At 44.2% G+C, this 20,596-nt stretch overlaps 1 protein-coding gene across 4 annotated transcripts in view; it reads right to left on the reverse strand.

Annotated features, from left to right (window-relative positions):
• PRICKLE2 (prickle planar cell polarity protein 2) overlaps positions 1-20,596 on the reverse strand; it is a 514,558-nt gene that overhangs the window by 13,555 nt on the left and 480,407 nt on the right. For all 4 annotated transcript variants that reach the window (XM_063940917.1, XM_063940918.1, XM_063940919.1 and 1 more), the window contains one exon: positions 13,155-13,979. In XM_063940917.1, the coding sequence (XP_063796987.1) occupies positions 13,155-13,979 (825 nt within the window). The remainder of the gene's footprint in view (positions 1-13,154; positions 13,980-20,596) is intronic.

Here is a 20,596-nt window from a genome sequence, read left to right on the forward strand (position 1 = left end):
GATAATACGGCGTCTTCTTATGTTGAGAGGCTACCTGGGGTAAAAATGTGGATTTCCCAGCAGTTGCCGTGGACACTAGGTCCGATAGACCTACCCCAAATAACTCCTCCCCTTTATAAGGCAATACTTCCATATGCCTTTTGGAATCAGCATCACCTGACCACTGCCGCGTCCATAACCCTCTTCTGGCAGATATGGACAGCGCACTTACTCTTGATGCCAGTCGGCAACATCACGCATATATTTTATATCACGCATATATATATATCACGCATGCATCTTTTAAATGCTCTATAGTCAGTAATATACTGTCCCTATCCAGGGTATCAATATTTTCAGTCAGGGAATCCGACCAAGCCACCCCAGCACTGCACATCCAGGCTGAGGCGATTGCTGGTCGCAGTATAACACCCGTGTGAGTGTATATACATTTTAGGATATTCTCCTGCTTTCTGTCAGCAGGTTCCTTAAGGGCGGCCGTATCAGGAGACGGTAGTGCCACCTGTTTAGACAAGCGTGTGAGCGCTTTATCCACCCTAGGGGGTGTTTTTATCGGGAGAAACCCACGCTTCATCACACACTTCATTTAATTCCTCAGATGCAGGAAAAACTACAGGTAGTTTTTTCTCACCAAACATAATACCCTTTTTAGTGGTACTTGTACTATCAGAAATGTGTAAAACATTTTTCATTGCCTCAATCATGTAACGCGTGGCCCTACTGGAAGTCACATTCGTCTCTTCATCGTCGACACTGGAGTCAGTATCCGTGTCGGCGTCTGTATCTGCCATCTGAGGTAGCGGGCGTTTTAGAGCCCCTGATGGTCTTTGAGACGCCTGGACAGGCACAAGCTGAGTAGCCGGCTGTCTCATGTCATCAACCGTCTTTTGTAAAGAGCTGACACTTTCACGTAATTCCTTCCATAAGCCCATCCACTCAGGTGTCGACTCCCTAGGGGGTGACATCTCCATTATAGGCAATTGCTCCGCCTCCACATCATTTTCCTCCTCATACATGTCGACACAGTCGTACCGACACACAGCACACACACAGGGAATGCTCTGATAGAGGACAGGACCGCACTAGCCCTTTGGGGAGACAGAGGGAGAGTATGCCAGCACACACCAGAGCGCTATATATATGTTGGGATAACACTATACAGAGTGTTTTTCCCCTTATAGCTGCTGTTTATATTATACTGCGCCTAATTAGTGCCCCCCCCCCCTCTTGTTTTACCCTTTTCTGTAGTGCAGGACTGCAGGGGAGAGTCAGGGAGACGTCCTTCCAGCGGAGCTGTGAGGGAAAATGGCGCCAGTGTGCTGAGGAGATAGGCTCCGCCCCCTTCTCGGCTGACTTTTCTCCCGCTTTTTTCAGGAATCTGGCAGGGGTTAATATACATTCATATAGCCCTGGGGGTTATATGTGATGTATTTTAGCCAGCCAAGGTGTTCATATTGCTGCTCAGGGCGCCCCCCCCCCAGCGCCCTGCACCCATCAGTGACCGGAGCGTGTGGTGTGCATGAGGAGCAATGGCGCACAGCTGCAGTGCTGTGCGCTACCTTGGTGAAGACTGATGTCTTCTGCCGCCGATTTTCCGGACTTCTTCTTGCTTCTGGCTCTGTAAGGGGGCCGGCGGCACGGCTCTGGGACCGGACTCCGAGGCTGGGCCTGTGTTCGGTCCCTCTGGAGCTAATGGTGTCCAGTAGCCTAAGAAGCCCAAGCTGGCTGCAAGCAGGCAGGTTCGCTTCTTCTCCCCTTAGTCCCTCGATGCAGTGAGCCTGTTGCCAGCAGGTCTCACTGAAAATAAAAAACCTAAAACTAACTTTTCCTAAGAAGCTCAGGAGAGCCCCCTCGATTGCACCCAGCTCGGTCGGGCACAAAAATCTAACCTAGGCTTGGAGGAGGGTCATAGGGGGAGGAGCCAGTGCACACCAGGTAGTCCTAAAGCTTTTCTTTTGTGCCCAGTCTCCTGCGGAGCCGCTATTCCCCATGGTCCTTACGGAGTTCCCAGCATCCACTAAGACGTCAGAGAAAGTGCCAGTTACACATAAATGTTCCCCAGTATAGTGCCAGTTACACATAATGTCCCACAGTATAGTGCCAGTTACACATGTCCCCCAGTATCGTGCCAGTTACACATACTGTCCCCCAGTATCGTGCCAGTGACACATAATGTCCCCCAGTATAATGCCAGTTACACATGTCTCCCTGTATATGCCAGTTACACATGATGTTCCCCAGTATAGTGCCAGTTACACATGTCTCCCAGTATAGTGTCAGTTACACATAATGTCCCCCAGTAGAGTGCCAGTTATACATAATGTCCCCACGGTATAATGCCAGTTACACATAATGTTCCCCCAGTATAATGCCAGTTACACATAAAGTCTCCCAGTATAGTGCCAGTTACACAAAATGTCCCCCAGTATAATGCCAATTACACATAATGTCTCCCAGTATAGTGTCAGTTACACATAATGTCTCCCAGTATAGTGCCAGTTACACATAAATGTCCCCCAATATTGTGCCAGTTACACATATCCCCCAGTATAGTGCCAGTTATACATAATGTACCCAGTATAGTGCCAGTTACACATGTCTCCCAGTATATGCCAGTTACACATAATGTCCCCCCCAGTATAGTGCCAATTACACATAATTTCCCCCAGTAGTGCCAGTTATACAAAATGCCCCCCAGTATAATGCCACTTACACATAATGTCTCCCAGTATAGTGCCAGTTACACATGTCTCCCAGTATAGTGCCAGTTACGCAATGTCCCCAGCATAGTGCCAGTTACACATAATGTCTCCCAGTATAGTGCCAGTTACACATGTCCCCCAGTATAGTGCTAGTTATACATGTCCCCCAGTATCGTGCCAGTTACAGATAATGTTCCCCAGTATCGTGCCAGTTACAGATAATGTTCCCCAGTATCGTGCCAGTTACACATAATGTCCCCCAGTATAGTGCCAATTATACATAATGTACCCAGTATAGTGCCAGTTACACATGTCTCCCAGTATATGCCAGCTACACATAATGTCCCCCAGTATAGTGCCAGTTACACATAATGTCCTCCAGTATAGTGCCAGTTACACGTCTCCCAGTATAGTGTCAATTGCACATAATGTCCCCCAGTATCATGCCAGTTACACATAATGTCCCCCAGTATAGTGCCAGTTATACATAATGTACCCAGTGTAGTGCCAGTTACACATAATGTCTCCAAGTATAGTGCCAGTTACACATGTCTCCCAGTATATGCCAGTTACACATGTCTCCCAGTATATGCCAGTTACACATAATGTCCCCCAGTATAGTGCCAGTTACACAAAATGTCCCCCAGTAGAGTGCCAGTTACACATAATGTCCCCCCGTATAATGCCAGTTACACATAATGTACCCCCAGAATAATGCCACTTACACATAATGTCTCCCAGTATAGTGCCAGTTACACATAATGTCCCCCCAGTATAGTGCCAATTACACATAATTTCCCCCAGTAGTGCCAGTTATACAAAATGTACCCAGTATAATGCCACTTACACATAATGTCTCCCAGTATAGTGCCAGTTACACATGTCTCCCAGTATAGTGCCAGTTACACATGTCTCCCAGTATAGTGCCAGTTACGCAATGTCCCCAGCATAGTGCCAGTTACACATACTGTCTCCCAGTATAGTGCCAGTTACACATGTCTCCCAGTATAGTGCCAGTTACACATAATGTCCCCCCAGTATAGTGCCAATTACACATAATTTCCCCCAGTAGTGCCAGTTATACAAAATGTCCCCCAGTATAATGCCACTTACACATAATGTCTCCCAGTATAGTGCCAGTTACACATGTCTCCCTGTATAGTGCCAGTTACGCAATGTCCATAGCATAGTGCCAGTTACACATACTGTCTCCCTGTATAGTGCCAGTTACACATGTCTCCCAGTATAGTGCCAGTTACGCAATGTCCCCAGCATAGTGCCAGTTACACATACTGTCTCCCAATATAGTGCCAGTTACACATGTCTCCCAGTATAGTGCCAGTTACACATGTCTCCCAGTATAGTGCCAGTTACACATAATGTCCCCCCAGTATAGTGCCAATTACACATAATTTCCCCCAGTAGTGCCAGTTATACAAAATGTCCCCCAGTATAATGCCACTTACACATAATGTCTCCCAGTATAGTGCCAGTTACACATGTCTCCCTGTATAGTGCCAGTTACGCAATGTCCCTAGCATAGTGCCAGTTACACATACTGTCTCCCAGTATAGTGCCAGTTACACATAATGTCTCCCAGTATAGTGCCAGTTACACATAAATGTCCCCCAGTATAGTGCCAGTTACACATAAATGTCCCCCAGTATAGTGCCAGTTACACATAATGTCCCCCAGTATAGTGCTAGTTATACATGTCCCCCAGTATAGTGCCAGTTACAGATAATGTTCCCCAGTATCGTGCCAGTTACACATAATGTTCCCCAGTATCGTGCCAGTTACACATAATGTACCCCAGTATAGTGCCAATTATACATAATGTACCCAGTATAGTGCCAGTTACACATGTCTCCCAGTATATGCCAGCTACACATAATGTCCCCCAGTATAGTGCCAGTTACACATAATGTCCTCCAGTATAGTGCCAGTTACACATCTCCCAGTATAGTGCCAATTACACATAATGTCCCCCAGTATCATGCCAGTTACACATAATGTCCCCCAGTATACTGCCAGTTATACATAATGTACCCAGTATAGTGCCAGTTACACATAATATCTCCCAGTATAGTGCCAGTTTCACATGTCTCCCAGTATATGCCAGTTACACATGTCTCCCAGTATATGCCAGTTTCACATAATGTCCCCAGTATAGTGCCAGTTACACAAAATGTCCCCCAGTAGAGTGCCAGTTACACATAATGTCCCCCCTGTATAATGCTAGTTACACATAATGTACCCCCAGAATAATGCCAGTTACACATAATGTCTCCCAGTATAGTGCCGGTTACACATAATGTCCCCCCAGTATAGTGCCAATTACACATAACTTCCCCCAGTAGTGCCAGTTATACAAAATGTCCCCCAGTATAATGCCACTTACACATAATGTCTCCCAGTATAGTGCCAGTTACACATAATGTCTCCCAGTATAGTGCCAGTTACGCACTGTCTCCAGCATAGTGCCAGTTACACATACTGTCTCCCAGTATAGTGCCAGTTACACATAAATGTCCCCCAGTATAGCGCCAGTTACACATAATGTCCCCCAGTATAGTGCTAGTTATACATAATGTCCCCCAGTATAGTGCCAGTTACACATGATGTCCCCAGTATCGTGCCAGTTACACATAATGTCCCCCAGTATAGTGCCAATTATACATAATGTACCCAGTATAGTGCCAGTTACACATGTCTCCCCTATATAATACCAGTTACACATAATGTACCCAGTATAGTGCCAGTTACACATAATGTCCCTCAGTATAGTGCCAGTTACACATAATGTCCCCCCTATATAATGCCAGTTACACATAAATGTCTCCAGTATAGTGCCAGTTACACATAATGTCCCCCAGTATAGTGCCAGTTACACATGTCCCCCAGTATAGTGCCAGTTACACATGTCTCCCAGTATAGTGCCAGTTACACATAATGTCCCTAGTGCCAATTACACATAATGTCGGCCAGTATAGTGCCAGTTACACATAATGTCCCCCAGTATAGTGCAAGTTACATATAATGTCCCGCAGAACAATACCAGTTACACATAATGTCTCCCAGTCTAGTGCCTGATACACATAATGCCCCCATTACACCCCCATCCCCCTGTGCAGCATGCCCAGAGACTTATATTAGCAGGATGCTCCTTTGTGGGCATGCTGCTTCAGGGGTCAGGGCTGCGGCTGTCTGTCAGGGCTCCCTGCTAGCTGCTTCACACTGCCGCATGGGTGACAGTGGGTGGTGCAGGCAGCGGGGCAACGTCTCCATAAGTGGATAGAGGTAGAACGTCGGGGACACAGTTCTGTCGCCACCTGCCAATGGGCAGCAAAAGGGCCCCTGCCCGCGGGTTGCAAAATTATGTGAGTTTGACACCCCTGGCCTAGATCAATCATCAGATGCAGCAGTGCTACAGAATATAACGGTACTATAGAAATATTAATAAACATTTTAGAGACTAAACAACAGCAATAATCACATTAGTTGCTATGGCAACGCCCAGGGTTCTAGTGCACTGGTTTTCATACATTTCCATGTGGAGTAAGGGAATTTTGGGCCCATATAATCCCCCTCTGTCCCTATTGTACTGTGATTCCATGTACAGTATATACGTCAGACAGAGACTGTGCAACAAGACACAATCTTTCAATGATGATTAACAAATCGCCTCTTGTGAAGGCAGTTTCTAGCGATCTGTCATACATGTAGACAAGATATTGTCAAAGGTGTAACATAAATGGAGGTAAACGTTAGCTATACCCTCACTGTAATTCCACGGCCGTCACAGCTCAACTTAAAGAGAATTCACAAAAGGTTTGCGACATACTGTAAATTGCAGCAGCAACTGCAAACTGCAATGACATGTCACCCAGACTAGAAAACTGTTCCCGACTGTCAATCAGATTGATAATAATGAGTACGACATCTGGTTCCAAAAAGCAATCTAAATATTATGGGACCCGACTTAACTCCAAACATCATAAGTATCCAGTTCTACATCTCAGCGCTAATAAAAACACTGAGATAATTAAATAGGGATATACAAGGGGCAGGTAAGGTGGTAAGGAGGTAAGAAGAGAACGTACAGTTGTCCAGGATGCTTGGGTAAATATGTGAGTTTTAAGGGAGAGTTTGAAGCAATAGAGATTGGGGGAGAATCTGATGGAGAGAGGAAGAACATTCCATAATTTAGGGGCAGCACTGGAGAAGTCTTGGAGGCGGAAGTAAGAGCTATTAATTAGCGGGGTGAATAGGTCTTGGTGAAAACTGGTGTTTTTCCAGGTAATGGGGTCCATTATTCCATTGCTCTATAGTGGTAAGAGGTTATCGCCAGAGGGGTAGTTTCATTGGAGAAGGCTTTTCCATGCCTATTTCACAACCATTGCATCAATATTGTATTGCTTTGTACAAAATCAGCATTGTATTGTATTGATTTGTACAAAATAAGCCTTGGGTATGGTATGCCAGCTGCCGGGATCCTGGCGGTCAGCATACCAACACTGGGAACCCGGCGGTCGGCATACCGACACTGGGATCCCAACAGAAGAATGCCGATGGGGGAGCAACAAAGCCCCTTAAAGGGCTTGCTGCACTCGCCATGGGTTCTATTCCCACTCTACGGGTGTCGTGGACATCCATGAGTGGGAATAGACCCTGTGGGTCGGCATTCTGTCTGGCAGCATTGTTAGCATTCGGGATTCGGCGTCGGCATATCAACTACATCCCCAAAATAATAATGCATATTTCTTAGACTAAAGAATTAATAATACATTAAAGTTTTAAAATATTTCACATTGAAATAAGTCATTTTTTTAACTGAATAATAAACTAAAATGAATAATAAATATGCCTAAATGATTCTTAAACAATTCAAGAAATTAGCCTATGGTAAAAGTGTCATTGGAAGGTGGAAAAGTTGATGTCAGGATGATTTATGATGACTAGGAGGCACCGCAAGTATAATCCATGGATTCCATGTATTACGGCACGACTGCGGGTCCTTTATTTTGGCCTATAATTGAATAGCGCAATAATGACCATCGGACAAAAATCAGGCTGTTTATATCGGCTGAAAAAGGAGGCTACCTAATTGGATACCCCTATAAGGCTTTAATTGTACAGCTTGCAGTAGGCAGATGAAAGCTATTTGCTGACTGATTGCTTTGGGTTTTGTACAAATTTGCACTTTTCAGCAATGTAAGTAAATTACTCTCTGTGTAACGTTAAATTACTGTAGATATGGTTTGATGACGATTGCACTTTTACAGCAAGGATAGCAGAGATGTGCAGAGAATTGCCTGCTCGGAGGTTTTCTCCTGCAAAACTCCCGAATGCCCAATATTTTCTGCAAACTGAATGAAATGTGGTAAAGCCTGAACGCTAGTGACTTGCTGCAGTGCGCAGAGGGGATCACTGAATACGGTTACATATCTGAACAAATAACAGTTTGGGGTTATATAAGTAAATCATACTTGCCTACCTGACCCTCTCCATGAGGGAGAAAATGCTCTGTTCCTGGACTTTCCTGGTAATGTATGTTTGCCATCACCTGTGGTGAGCTAGTTAATTGATAAGAAAGGTGTTTCACCACAGGTGATGGCAATCATACATTACCAGGAAAGTCCAGGAACAGAGCATTTTCTCCCTCATGGAGAGGGTCAGGTAGACAAGTATGAAGTAAGTGCGACTTATGATAATTTTCACAGCAAAAGTCTTAATGATAATTCCCCTTAGACGGAGGTCAAACGTCACATATTTTCCAACAACGACAACATGGCATGTGAAGGAACCACGGTTATGACAGGCAAATTATTGGGCTCCTCACAGATACCAGGAGCCGGAGGAGACCATAAATTTATTTTATGGACACAGAACTTACAATTATGATTAATGGCTTTTTAAGCTATGGAAATATGTAAAGTGATGTATATGACAGACACATGCCAGAACAAGTCACTGTTATTACACTAGGGCAGAACGATCGCTGGAGGCTGCAGCCAAGCAGACAGTAAATTGCACCTCCATAACTATTCTGGCACAGGGCTTTGGAATTTGCATCCTGGGACATCACCTACACTTGTAATGACAGCAGTACATTCAGCAGTGTTCAAACTAAATTTTTTTTTTTTTATTACACAGTGCAGAGAAGACTGTCAGCAGCATTTTCATTGGCCTTCTTCAGGGGAGCAATGGCTGCTGCAGATTTCACAGTAGAGGTTAGACCTCTGAGGCACTGCTAATGTCACAACAATCTATTTTTCTGCATCATCCTGTGGTTGTGCTGATGTGATTATTAATATATGATAACACACTGTCACAAAAAAACATTGTGCAGCGAGTGAGGGACAACACTCAGACCTGGTGCCTCTTCAGCCTATCGCATAGTAGAAAATGTATTCACATGCTCAGTGAGCGATAATTATGAGGTGTCATGTGATCAGTGGGGGATCGTCCGCACTGCACTGCCAATACAAATACACCATAGAGGGAATGTCACGATTTCACCCCTTCACTGTGGTCATTCACAATAATAATAATATACACAGCGCACACTTCTATGTATGGAATAGAACTCATACAGATCATTACATAGTGTTCATCAGGATAGGATTAAAGGAGGGGCGACTGGGGCGTCCGTCCCAAAGCCACCACACTCTGTCCCCCTGAATCTGACCCTGTAATCTGTTAGTGGCACATTTTAAAATCAGGAGCATTTTAAAGGAGGGGGACAGTATGCAGACTCCGGGTTGGCCCCCTACTCTCCACGGCGCAGTAGGCTTCAGCATTATGGTGGAGTCTACTGTGCATGCGCAGGTCTCCGGAAACATGGCGCCCGCCATGTTCCGGAGATTAATTTCAATACTACGCATGCGCAGCTGCAATTTTGGGTGATATTTTTGCTGCAGCTACAGCACCCTACGCGGGACTCCGGAAAGGTAAGTATTTAAAAATGGGTGCAGTGTGTATGGTGTGGGCTCCCCCTGGACCCAGGGGCCCATGTGCACCACACACATTGCACCCTTATAGAAACGCCAATGATTAAAATCCTCTATTTGGCCGTTGAGGAGCACTGGTGGTGCACAGTCAGTCTCGCGGAAAAGCAAATTCTGGAGACACTCACTTTCACTGCGCCGCCCTCGGTCTCCTGGGATACTATGACGGAGCTGCTGAGTGAGGCGCTGTGTTACTCACAGCTCAAACAACCACAGTGGAGCCTGCGGCAGTGGCAGCTTGGCCGGGTTCCCCCCTGTAGTGTAGCCTTTAGTCAGTGATGACGAGGGTTGGTGCAGTGCGCCCACGGCAGGGAACAATATTTAGTATAATCATGGATGTTTTTTACTAATTACCAGGCCATCAACATGACGGAACAACATAACAGTAATGTCAGCACCGGGGGCTGTGCACACCCAAACAAAGCAACAATTTAATTGCTCCGTTGGGCCCTATCTAGTGGCTGCCGGTGTGCACAACACTTGAATTTAAGTGTTGCTCCATTCGGGCACACACAGCCGCCTGCGTTAACATTACTTTAATGTTACTTATGTTGTTCCGTCATTTTGACGGGCTGGTAACTAGTAATTAATATTGAATCAGGAAATCTTCCTAAGGGGTTATTAGTTTACTAATAAATTATACTTTTTTTTTATAGCATTGCCACTATATCACTTTTATTGCTAGGGGCCCTACAAGTTTGTTGCCCAGGGGCCCCCTCAGACCTTAATACAGCCCTAGTGTTCATTCTAGCACCCTCCACCTATCACAACACGTGCAATTCCACTTTTCTGCTTGGGGTGTCGCTCTCTGCTCTGGTGCTTCTAGCACAGTCTGGTCTATATCAATAAAGACCAGACTGTGCTAGAAGCACCAGAGCAAATAGCGACACCACAGGCAGCAAATAGGAACTGAATGGGTAGTGACAAGTGTAGCGTGCTAGAATATACACAAATTACATATATCAGATCTAGGCAAATTTCTCCAAAACTCAGGAGTCCGTGCTTTAACAAGAAATTTGAATATATAGTTGTTGTGCTGCATATTATCAGGTAACATTACATGATATATAATAATTAGTATATAATTACCAGAGATATTACATATTATTACACATCCAGCCTGTGTCTCCCAGTACACTTGTGTCATCTGTCTGTACCCCAAACTTGCTTGGTGCACCTACCTGTACCCCAATCACACTTGTGCTATCTGATTGTGCCACATCATACTTGGGTCTCCCTACTTTGGCCCCATCACACGTAGGTGTCCAGTCTATATCCCTCATCACACTAGCATCATCTGTGTGTAACCCCATAATGCGTGTATCTCTTGCCAGTGCACCATCATACTTAGGTGGACAGTCTGTACCCTCATCACACTTGTGTCATCTGTAGGTACCCCCCAATTCACTTGGGTCACCTGCCTGTACTCCCATCACACTTGTGCCACCTGCTTGTGCCCCATTATACTTTTGGGTCAGCCTTCTTTTGCCCCATCACACATGTCAACTGTCTGTAACCCCCATTACATGTGTATATGTTGCCAGTGCACCACCACACTTTTTTCATCTTAGAGCTATTACAAGTTAAAAGAGATTACAGTGATTTCTGACAGTCATGCGCCTGTCATGGCAACCAGAAATTGTCCCGTCCTGATATATAGGATATATTATGAAACATTTTAGTAAATGTTATAGCAGTGCAGGCATTGGCAAGTTCAAAGTCATCCAAACAGACATTATGGCAGCTGTTATTTATTAAACTGCACCCATTGTCCACACAAAGCAGAGGCGGCCATTTTACAGGCTAAAGCAAAATTCATAATATAGATAATTAATTCACTAGGAATTAGCACCATCACAAGGCACTTCCTATTGAAAGATTCTCAGGAACCATCTACTATTTGTCACAAAATGTCCTCAGTGTCTGAGTGATTGTTTCTAATGAACGGATACAATCAAATGACTATTGTCTCAGTCTACAAAATGGCTGCCTCTTCTTCCTGTTCTGATTAATTCAGCTTAAATGTCTGTCTCACAATGTGTAGGAGACCGGTACACTATAAATAGAGGGCTAAATTACACAGCATAAACTATGTCCATATGTCTTAGTCACCTTTTACAGTCAATGTAAAAATGATATGTTATAAATACATGTAATTTACCCTTACAAACGACTCAGTAGAAACTACGTTTTCAAGCACTGCACTCGCATTACTAATTATTTTATTAAACTCTCTCATATTTCACTTATTTATATCTACACAGATGAATTATTTTCCTTGGTAATTTATATGTCACTAACATCAACGTGAACTCCCTTTTCTAAACACAGCTTGGTTGCAAAATTAAAGAAAGAAAAGTAAATAGAGGAATGGAGACATGCTTGGCACATCTCTCAGAGAAATGACCTTAAACCTCTTGTCTGTAACAGATGTACATTGCCTTATCCAGACAATCCCCCCCTTCCTCCTTTGCTTGGTTATCCCCTGTGAAGTTGTATGCAGCCAAGTCACACTGGGACAACGGTTCAGCTGAGTTAAAGCCCAACTAAACTAAACAGAGAGAGCCCGAAGGTAAAATGGTCCGTTCAGTTCTACTCCGACTTTCCAATGCAGTATTGTCCCAAAGATAGAGTGACGGAGTGTTTCCTACACACTTCACTAGCAAAAGACAAATAATACTGATAAAAGTATGCCATACAAACAATTGATTAAATTCACTCTCCTACAGAGACCATTTCCGTTACCAAGGAGACTGTAAGTCAATTATACAGATCTCTTTTGTAATTACGTCGCAGGTCACTGATGCAACCCAGAGTCGTTCTGCTCCCTAGGGGATGACAAGTGCAGCTATAATGGTTTTTTTTCCCTATGAAACATCTTGGCTCAACCAACTAAACAAGGATCTACTTGCCAGGAACTCCTGAAGTTTTGGTAAATACCCCTCCCACAATACTCCTTGCTCACAGCTTAGAGAATTTATAATATTAATGGCTTGTGCAAGATGGAAGCTGACGGGATGGCAACTGTTAGGATGGGGACAAATCAGGCCAATATCGGTCCGATTTGCCGTATCAGAACTCCCATGCTGCATGGCCAACCGTGCACTATCACATGCGGCGCCATGCATATAACTGAAGGACGGAACAGTGATCGCTCCATCATTTATTCCATTTTTCTGGTGTGTACTGGCGGGAAATTGCCCCGATCTTTGGCCTGATTGCCGGTCGGTCTGATGAATAGCAGACCTTAATGTTGCCTAAATAGTGGGGGTTCAAGGTATGAGACCTTTGCTTTTCTACACACTGAGGCGAGTCTGGATCCTGGGAGAAAAACATTTTACCTGTCATTTCCCATAAAATGTGCGTATGTTATTTTTAATACTAATAATAATTTGAAAATTGTGTTCAGCAACAATTATTTGTTGAAATGTTGGGGTCTTACCTGTTGCATTGGACAGTGCAAGAGACTCCATTGAACCTCTAGGAGTTTGTTCTGTCGGAGTTAACCCTTCTGTGAATTTAAGTGCATTGATTGGATGCCTTGTTCGACATTGCTGCGAATTCATATTTTTGCCTTCCGGAACCTTTAGACTTGACCTTGCTTCATTAAAGCTGTGACTAGACGTATCGCTAAAACTTTCCTGTGGCCTTAGTCTGCCTTGGTAGTAATCCTCCCTGCCATCTTGAGAGAAGCTCTCGCTATGCCCCATCATTGAGAGGCTTCTTTTTTGGTTGCTGAAATGCTTGGCCCACATGTCTGCCTGGGCACCTGCCCCTTGTCCAGGACTGTATGAAGTCCTTATGTTACATTGGCTGAGAAGCTGCAGAGGACTCTGGGATTGGCTCCTCTCTATCTTTTTAACGTAATGATCTCTGCCTCGCCACAGCTGATCTCGATTCAGGCTCGGGTTTTGACTTGATACGCTTAGCAAATCCATCTGCAAAGAGAGAGGGTCAACGTCTGTTGAAAGTCTATTAGAAGCTACATGTAATTGGTTCATGTTGTTGTCTTCTAGCTTGGCTTTATTCTTGCCAATCTTAGCACTACGCCGGGATTCCTTTGCCCTGGCGTTCTGAAAGGCAGAGTCCGAAGAGTCTGAGCCATTGGGATCTTCTCCCACACTGCATGCTCTTGAGCAGAATATCTGCCCCTGCTTGGGCAGGAAAGGACGTCCAAGTAGTGATTTTTTACAGTGGGCACAACAGAAACAGTTCTCTGTTGCATGCCAGTGCTGGCCATCATATGTCATCTGCCCCTGGTCAATACCTGCGAGAGAAAAGTAGAGATTAACAAGGATACACGTGGAAGTCTTGTAGATCAGACACCATGAAGATCTACATCACATCATCTTCATATCACTATTATAGTTTGGAACACCTCTTGTTTAAAAAAAAAAAAAAGTATGCTAAATAAGACAAATCATGTGCAACCAATTGTTTGGTATCCCAAGTGGGATTATGGTTACAACAGATGCTGCTGAGAACCTCCTCCTTTGGCACCCCAGCTGGGTTAAATCTCTTGATTGCCAACTGTCTAATGATAATTCCCATCATTTTTACATGACATACCCCCCTCCCCTACTACTAACAAAACAAAGGGCGTCCAATACCATAAAACAGCTATAGTTTGTTCAACTGACACCTTTGCTAGAAACGTATACCAAAGGTTTACGTTTGGGCTCTTTCTACTTGTCGGCGCTGGGTAAAGTAGCTATTTCAGTTTAAGGAACTGTGAGGGTCAGAACATGGGACATCAGCAAGGGTTCTCATCCTTTGAATGACAATGGGTGTGATTTATGTTTGTGCGCACTGGCCGATGTTCGCGCAATTGAGCGATTATCAGCAGACTACACGTGTGTCGCGATTGCAGTGCGCATGCGTCAAGGGATTTTTTTCAATCGCGTTCGCAGTGAGGTCATAGTCGCAGAGTGATTGACAGGAAGGGACTGTTTGGGGGAGTTACCTGGGAGTGGCGGCAAAAACACAGGCGTGTCATGGACATTTGTGGGGCATGTATCTGCATTCTGCTGCAATCACATATGCAGAGAAACATGGCTTCAGAGTAGCTACTGCTGCGGCCAGTCTGTGTAGCCATAGGGCAACCCTAGACCCGATGTTCTTTGCAATTTGTAGTCTTTTTTATTTTATAGTAAATCCTTTTGACAGTATTCGATAAAAGCCTGTGTTTGTGTATTGATTAAACAAATCCATATATCAAGAAACCAGGCACTGAAATATTTTACAGAAGATTCTGGAGATGACTGTACTGAATCCAAGCCATCGTTTACATGTTAAAATTAAGCAGAAGTCAAAATGATGAAACCATGGGCCTAATTCTGAGTTGATCGCAGTAGCAAATTTGTTAACAGTTGGGCAAAACCATGTGCACTGCAGGGGGGGGCAGATGTAACATGTGCAGAGAGAGTTAGATTTGGGTGGGTTATATTGTTTCTGTGCAGGGTAAATACTGGCTGTTTCATTTCTACACTGCAATTTAGATTTCAGATTGAACACACCCCACCCAAATCTAACTCTCTCTGCAAATGTTATATCTGTCCCCCCCTGCAGTGCACATGGTTTTGCCCAATTGCTAACAAACATGCTGCTGCGATCAACTCAGAATTACCCCCATATCTTAAATTGTTTCCTGACAATAGAACACCAGTACATATGGCTTTAGCTGGACGCATACAAGGATTTGCCAGGCACACATATTTGCTAAACACCCTAACTATTTGGATGAATACCAAACCACATCTGCAGAGATCTGTCTGAGTATTAGTAGAGTTCATAAAGCCGACTGGGGTAGGTCTTTAATCATCTGAAATGTACTGTAAGTAAACGGTTTGTGGAAAGGTGGACCTACACCCCGGTTCTTGAACAGAGGGTTTTAACAGCCTGTCGGTCACCGTAAACTGATCTTGTTCCATTTTGCTGTTTGTGTCCCCCCCCCCCCCCCCCCAAAACCACCACTGTGTCCAGATGCTGTTTGGCTGTACACTATGGAATATGTTTCTGCTATGTATGATGGATGGAGGAAGAAATTCTCCATCACATTTTTAAACAGAGCTACAGCGGAAAGTCTGGGCAAGATTAAAACACTGCTGTATACCATAATGATTTATATATGACATTGTATGAAACCATTTGCCAAGCAGGAATTAAGAGTTGCGTCAGACACGTCACCAAAGTGTCATCAACTATTTGTTGCCTCAAACGCAGGTCCTAACTTTACAAGAACATTTCTCTTTACCATTCCCCATGCTCTCCCGGCTTTCCAGCTGATCTTGTTAATTCAGGACGCATTATTAAGAGTACTTTGTACAACAAGGCTATAGAGGCCGGGAAGGGAGGAGAGGAGTACTTTGCCTCAGGCAGCATATCAAGAAAGAAGGGAGATATCGCTTCTTATGAAGCAAAGAGCCACGTCTCAGTCTGCATCCGCTGTCAGCTTGCAGTGGTGACCGTCATAACGTTGGACGTGGCTTAGCATGCCCTGGGGGGAACAGATAAGCATCATGAAGTGAGGTTGAATCTTCAAGGAGAGATAAGTAGGATGAAGGGCTAGGATGAAGGGCCAGCACAAGAACTATATCAGAATTGGGCCACCTTCTACATGTGTGTTGCCCTCATGTGGGGACTTTGTAATAAATTCCCAGAGTGTAGAAATATCTTATCACTATTAGTATTTATTTACACCCATCTGATGCTTATCTCCCCATGAGCTGAGATAAGGGAAAATTTAAGTAAAATAAGCTAGAAAATCTGCTGTACAGGGCAACCCTGTAAAATGGTTCTGTCAGCAGTTTTATGGATCCTTTGCCAGGCATGCAGGGTAGTTCATTACGGAAATGACCAACTGTACAGCGCTACAGAATATGTGCTAAGATTCCCCAGATACATGTGATGTCTCATTTTGCAGAAACGTCAAATCCCAGAAAAAAAATACAATTTTGGCCAAAACCCCCCCCACCACTACTTTCATATTGGTTTTTCTGCACCGCTTTCTGTGGCTATACTATGAATTAACATGTTTTCCATAAATGATAATAAAAATATGACAATTCTAATCCTGTGGTCCTTATAATGTCTGACAAATGTCAGACTAATTAGCAACACTTATAATACTACAACTCCACATATATAGCACAAGTAAAAACCTATAAGCGATGCATTGGTACAATGACCTCCTTGCTGCCAAATCCTAGGGCCACTACTCTCTGCTTATTCTCCTTGACTTCTCGGCTGCTTTTGACACTGTGGACCACCCTCTCCACCTACAAATCCTTCACACCATTGGTCTGCGTGATACTGCCCTCTCCAGACTGTCCACCTACCTCTTTGATCATTCCTTCTCTGTCTCCTCTAATGACTCCACCCCACCCCACTTCCACTAACAGTAGGTATCCCCCAAAGTTCTGTTCTTGGACCTCCTTATTTCTCTCTATATATACGTCCTCTTTAGGTGAGCTCATTAGATCTTTTGACTTCCAATATCATCCCTATGCTGATGATATTGAAATGTACCTCTCCTACCCTGACCTCTCCCCCTCTTTCCTATCTCCAGCTGTCTCTCTGCTATTTCTTCTTAACATGTCTAAGACTGAGCAGATCATTTTCCCATCCTCCCGCATAACTTTACCTCCCACAATTGAATTATCTATTGATGGTACAACTATCTCCAGTAGCCCCTAAGTGCGCTGTCTTGGAGTAATCCTTGACTCCTCCCTATCATTCAAACCACATATTCAGCACCTCTCGCGAACCTGCCGGTTTCATCTAAAAAATATTTCCAGGATCAGACCCTTTCTCACCCAGGATGCTACTAAGACCCTCCTCCACTCACTGGTCATCCCTAGATTGGACTACTGTAATCTCCTCCTGACTAGCCTCCCTGACATCATTAAAATAATAATAATAATAATAATAATAATAATAATTTTATTTATATAGCACTCTTTCTCCAACAGGACTCAAGGAGCTTTACAGACATAAAAAACAATGCACATAATACAGAAGAGTTAAGTAATACAGCAACAGACATAAAAAAGAAAACCCAGAGTGCACCGTAAGCATAATGCAGGGTTGTTGTAGGCATTTTGGGTAATAACTTCCACAGGTTGAGTATTCCACCCTCTCAAGGTACCAGGTTAGGCAGCCATCTGGGGCGCACTGCTTAGGATCACCCTGGGTGGAATAGTCTACCCCTAGAAGAAATGACACAAAATGAGGTGATTGCAGCATCCTAACCCTCAAAGTAGAGTCCTAACATTTGCCTCTCTCCGCTCCAGTCGACCCTCATTGCTGCTGTCAGGCTCATCTTTCTTTTCCAAGCATACTACGTCTGCCTCCCCTCTCTTACAAGCCTTTCACTGGCTCCCCTTCCCCTTCAGAATCCAATTCAAGCTTCTCACCCTCACTTACAGTATAAAGCTCTGAGCCATTCCTCTCCCATTTACATCTCTCACCTTATCTACTTTTACACTCCCACCTGTCCTCCTCGCTTCACAAATGCATGCCGCCTTTCTTGCCAACTGATTACCCCACTCCTACCTCCAAGATTTTGCATGTGCTGCTCCCTATCTCTGGAACTCTTTCTCTCCCTATCAGACTCTCCACCTCTTTACAAAACTTCAAACAGGCACTCAAGACCCACTTCTTCATCAGACTCAGGGGGTCATTGCAGGTTGATCGCATGCTGCAGATTTTCGCAGCGCAGCGATCAGGTTACTACTGCGCATGCGTATGCACCGCAATGTGCACGCGTGTCGTACGGGTAGAAAGCGGATCGTTGCTGTGCAAGGCTTCTAGCGACGAATCCATTCGCACAACCGATCGCAAGGAGATTGACAGGAAGAGGGCGTTTATGGGTGTCAACTGACCGTTTTCTGGGAGTGGTAGGGAAAACGCAGGCATGTCCAAGCGTTTGCAGGACGGGTGTCTGATGTCAATTCCGGGACCGGACAGGCTGAAGCGATCGCAAGGGCTGAGTAAGTCCAGACCTACTCAGAAACTGCAAAAAACGTTTTCGTCCTGCTCGGCTGCACAAGCGTTCGCACACTTGCAAAGCGAAAATACACTCCCCTAGAGGTGGCGACTATCTGATCGCTGCTGTGCAAAAAATAGCTAGCGAGCGATCAACTCGGAGTGAGGGCCTAAGTCATCTCTCCTATCCTAACCCTCTGTTCCACACTCACTGTGTCACCCCTGTCTGTCTCTCCCCTTTAGATTGTAAACTTTCATGAGCAGGGCCCTCTCCCCTCATGTGTCTTTCCTTCTCTTATTTAGACTATCTTCTATGCCATACTCCCTACAATGGCACCTAACCCTCGGTTTCTGCCACCCTGATGCTTATTTCAGTGTCCTGTCCGCTGAAGCAGCAACGGTTTATATACCATATACTTGTCCTACATTGTCTTGCACCGTAAGTTGCTGTTCTCTTATTTTGCTCATTTGTTTTATGTACTTTGTTAGGTGCTGCAGAACACTTGTGGCACCATATATACCTATATATAAAGGATAATAATAATACTATACAATCATTTATATCAGTATTGTTAGCATTTGCTAAGTGGTGGCTGATATGATGATGTCTCTTGTTTGCAGGACTGTTCTAAATATACTACAGCTTATTGCCTAACATCGCATATAGGTGTAAGGTTAGCAATAAACCACAGCAAACAATGATACATTTGCCTTCATTGTGTAACTTGCAGTAGACAAATAACCTAAGTGCAATGTTTGTGTAAATGAGCCCAAGTGTAAACAGGGACAAAGAAAATGAATTGATAGTTGTAACATTCTGCTGCTCTCTTACATCAATACGTCATGTATGTCATACATTATTCACAAATAAGTCATATACCCTATACCAGAGGTTCCCAAATGCGGTCCTCAAGGTACCCCAACGGTCCAGGTTTTAAGTTTATCCATGCTTGGCCACAGGTGACTTAATTAGCATCTCAGTCAATTTGATTTAACCATCTGTTCTGAGCCATAGACCGTTGGAACAAATTGGAACAAATTCTGAAAAGGGGCATGGCCACGGGCAAAGAGGGCATGGCCACGCGGCGCTACCATAGGAAAGTATAGGGCAAGGGAGACGCTAAAAATCGGTACATGGCCCCTTTTGGCCCAGTACAGACCATAAAAAAACGGTACTGTACTGGCTAAAAAGGTACAGCTGGAGGGTATGCATACACCACACATTATTAGCAAATAATTCAGTTCAGTAAACACATCCAAGTAATACCTCCCACAAAAGGAATATGTAGTGTGCAGTGGTGAGTCTATATATGGCTACGTCGGCCGCCATATCGTCTGGGTACACATCACTCCAGTGTGTACGTAGCTTAAGGTCTCGCTTGCTTCCTTTAAGCTTTTTTTTGTTTAACTTTCACAAATCACTTAACTGTACACATAGGGGGTAATTCCAAGTTGATGGTAGCAGGACATTTTTTAGCAGTTGGGCAAAACCATGTGCACTGCAGGGGAGGCAGATAGAACATGTGCAGAGAGAGTTAGATTTGGGTGTGGTGTGTTCAATCTGCAATCTAATTTGCAGTGTAAAAATAAAGCAGCCAGTATTTACCCTGCACAGAAACAAAATAACCCACCCAAATCTAACTCTTTCTGCACATGTTATATCTGCCTCCCCTGCAGTGCACATAGTTTTGCCCAACTGCTATCAAAATTCCTGCTGCGATCAACTTGGAATTACCCCCATAGTGCACTAAAAATTGGTACAAATCTGTAATACAATACCGTAAGATTCTATAGGAATGTTTCCTCCAGTACCTCCCAAAAATGTAATGCTGCACTTAAAATTTTAGCACGCCATAATGTATAGAAGTGGATGGAAACCGACAGCGCTTCACTGAATAA

Source organism: Pseudophryne corroboree, chromosome 9 (assembly GCF_028390025.1).
Source record: "Pseudophryne corroboree isolate aPseCor3 chromosome 9, aPseCor3.hap2, whole genome shotgun sequence".
Classification (NCBI taxonomy): Eukaryota; Metazoa; Chordata; class Amphibia; order Anura; family Myobatrachidae; genus Pseudophryne; species Pseudophryne corroboree.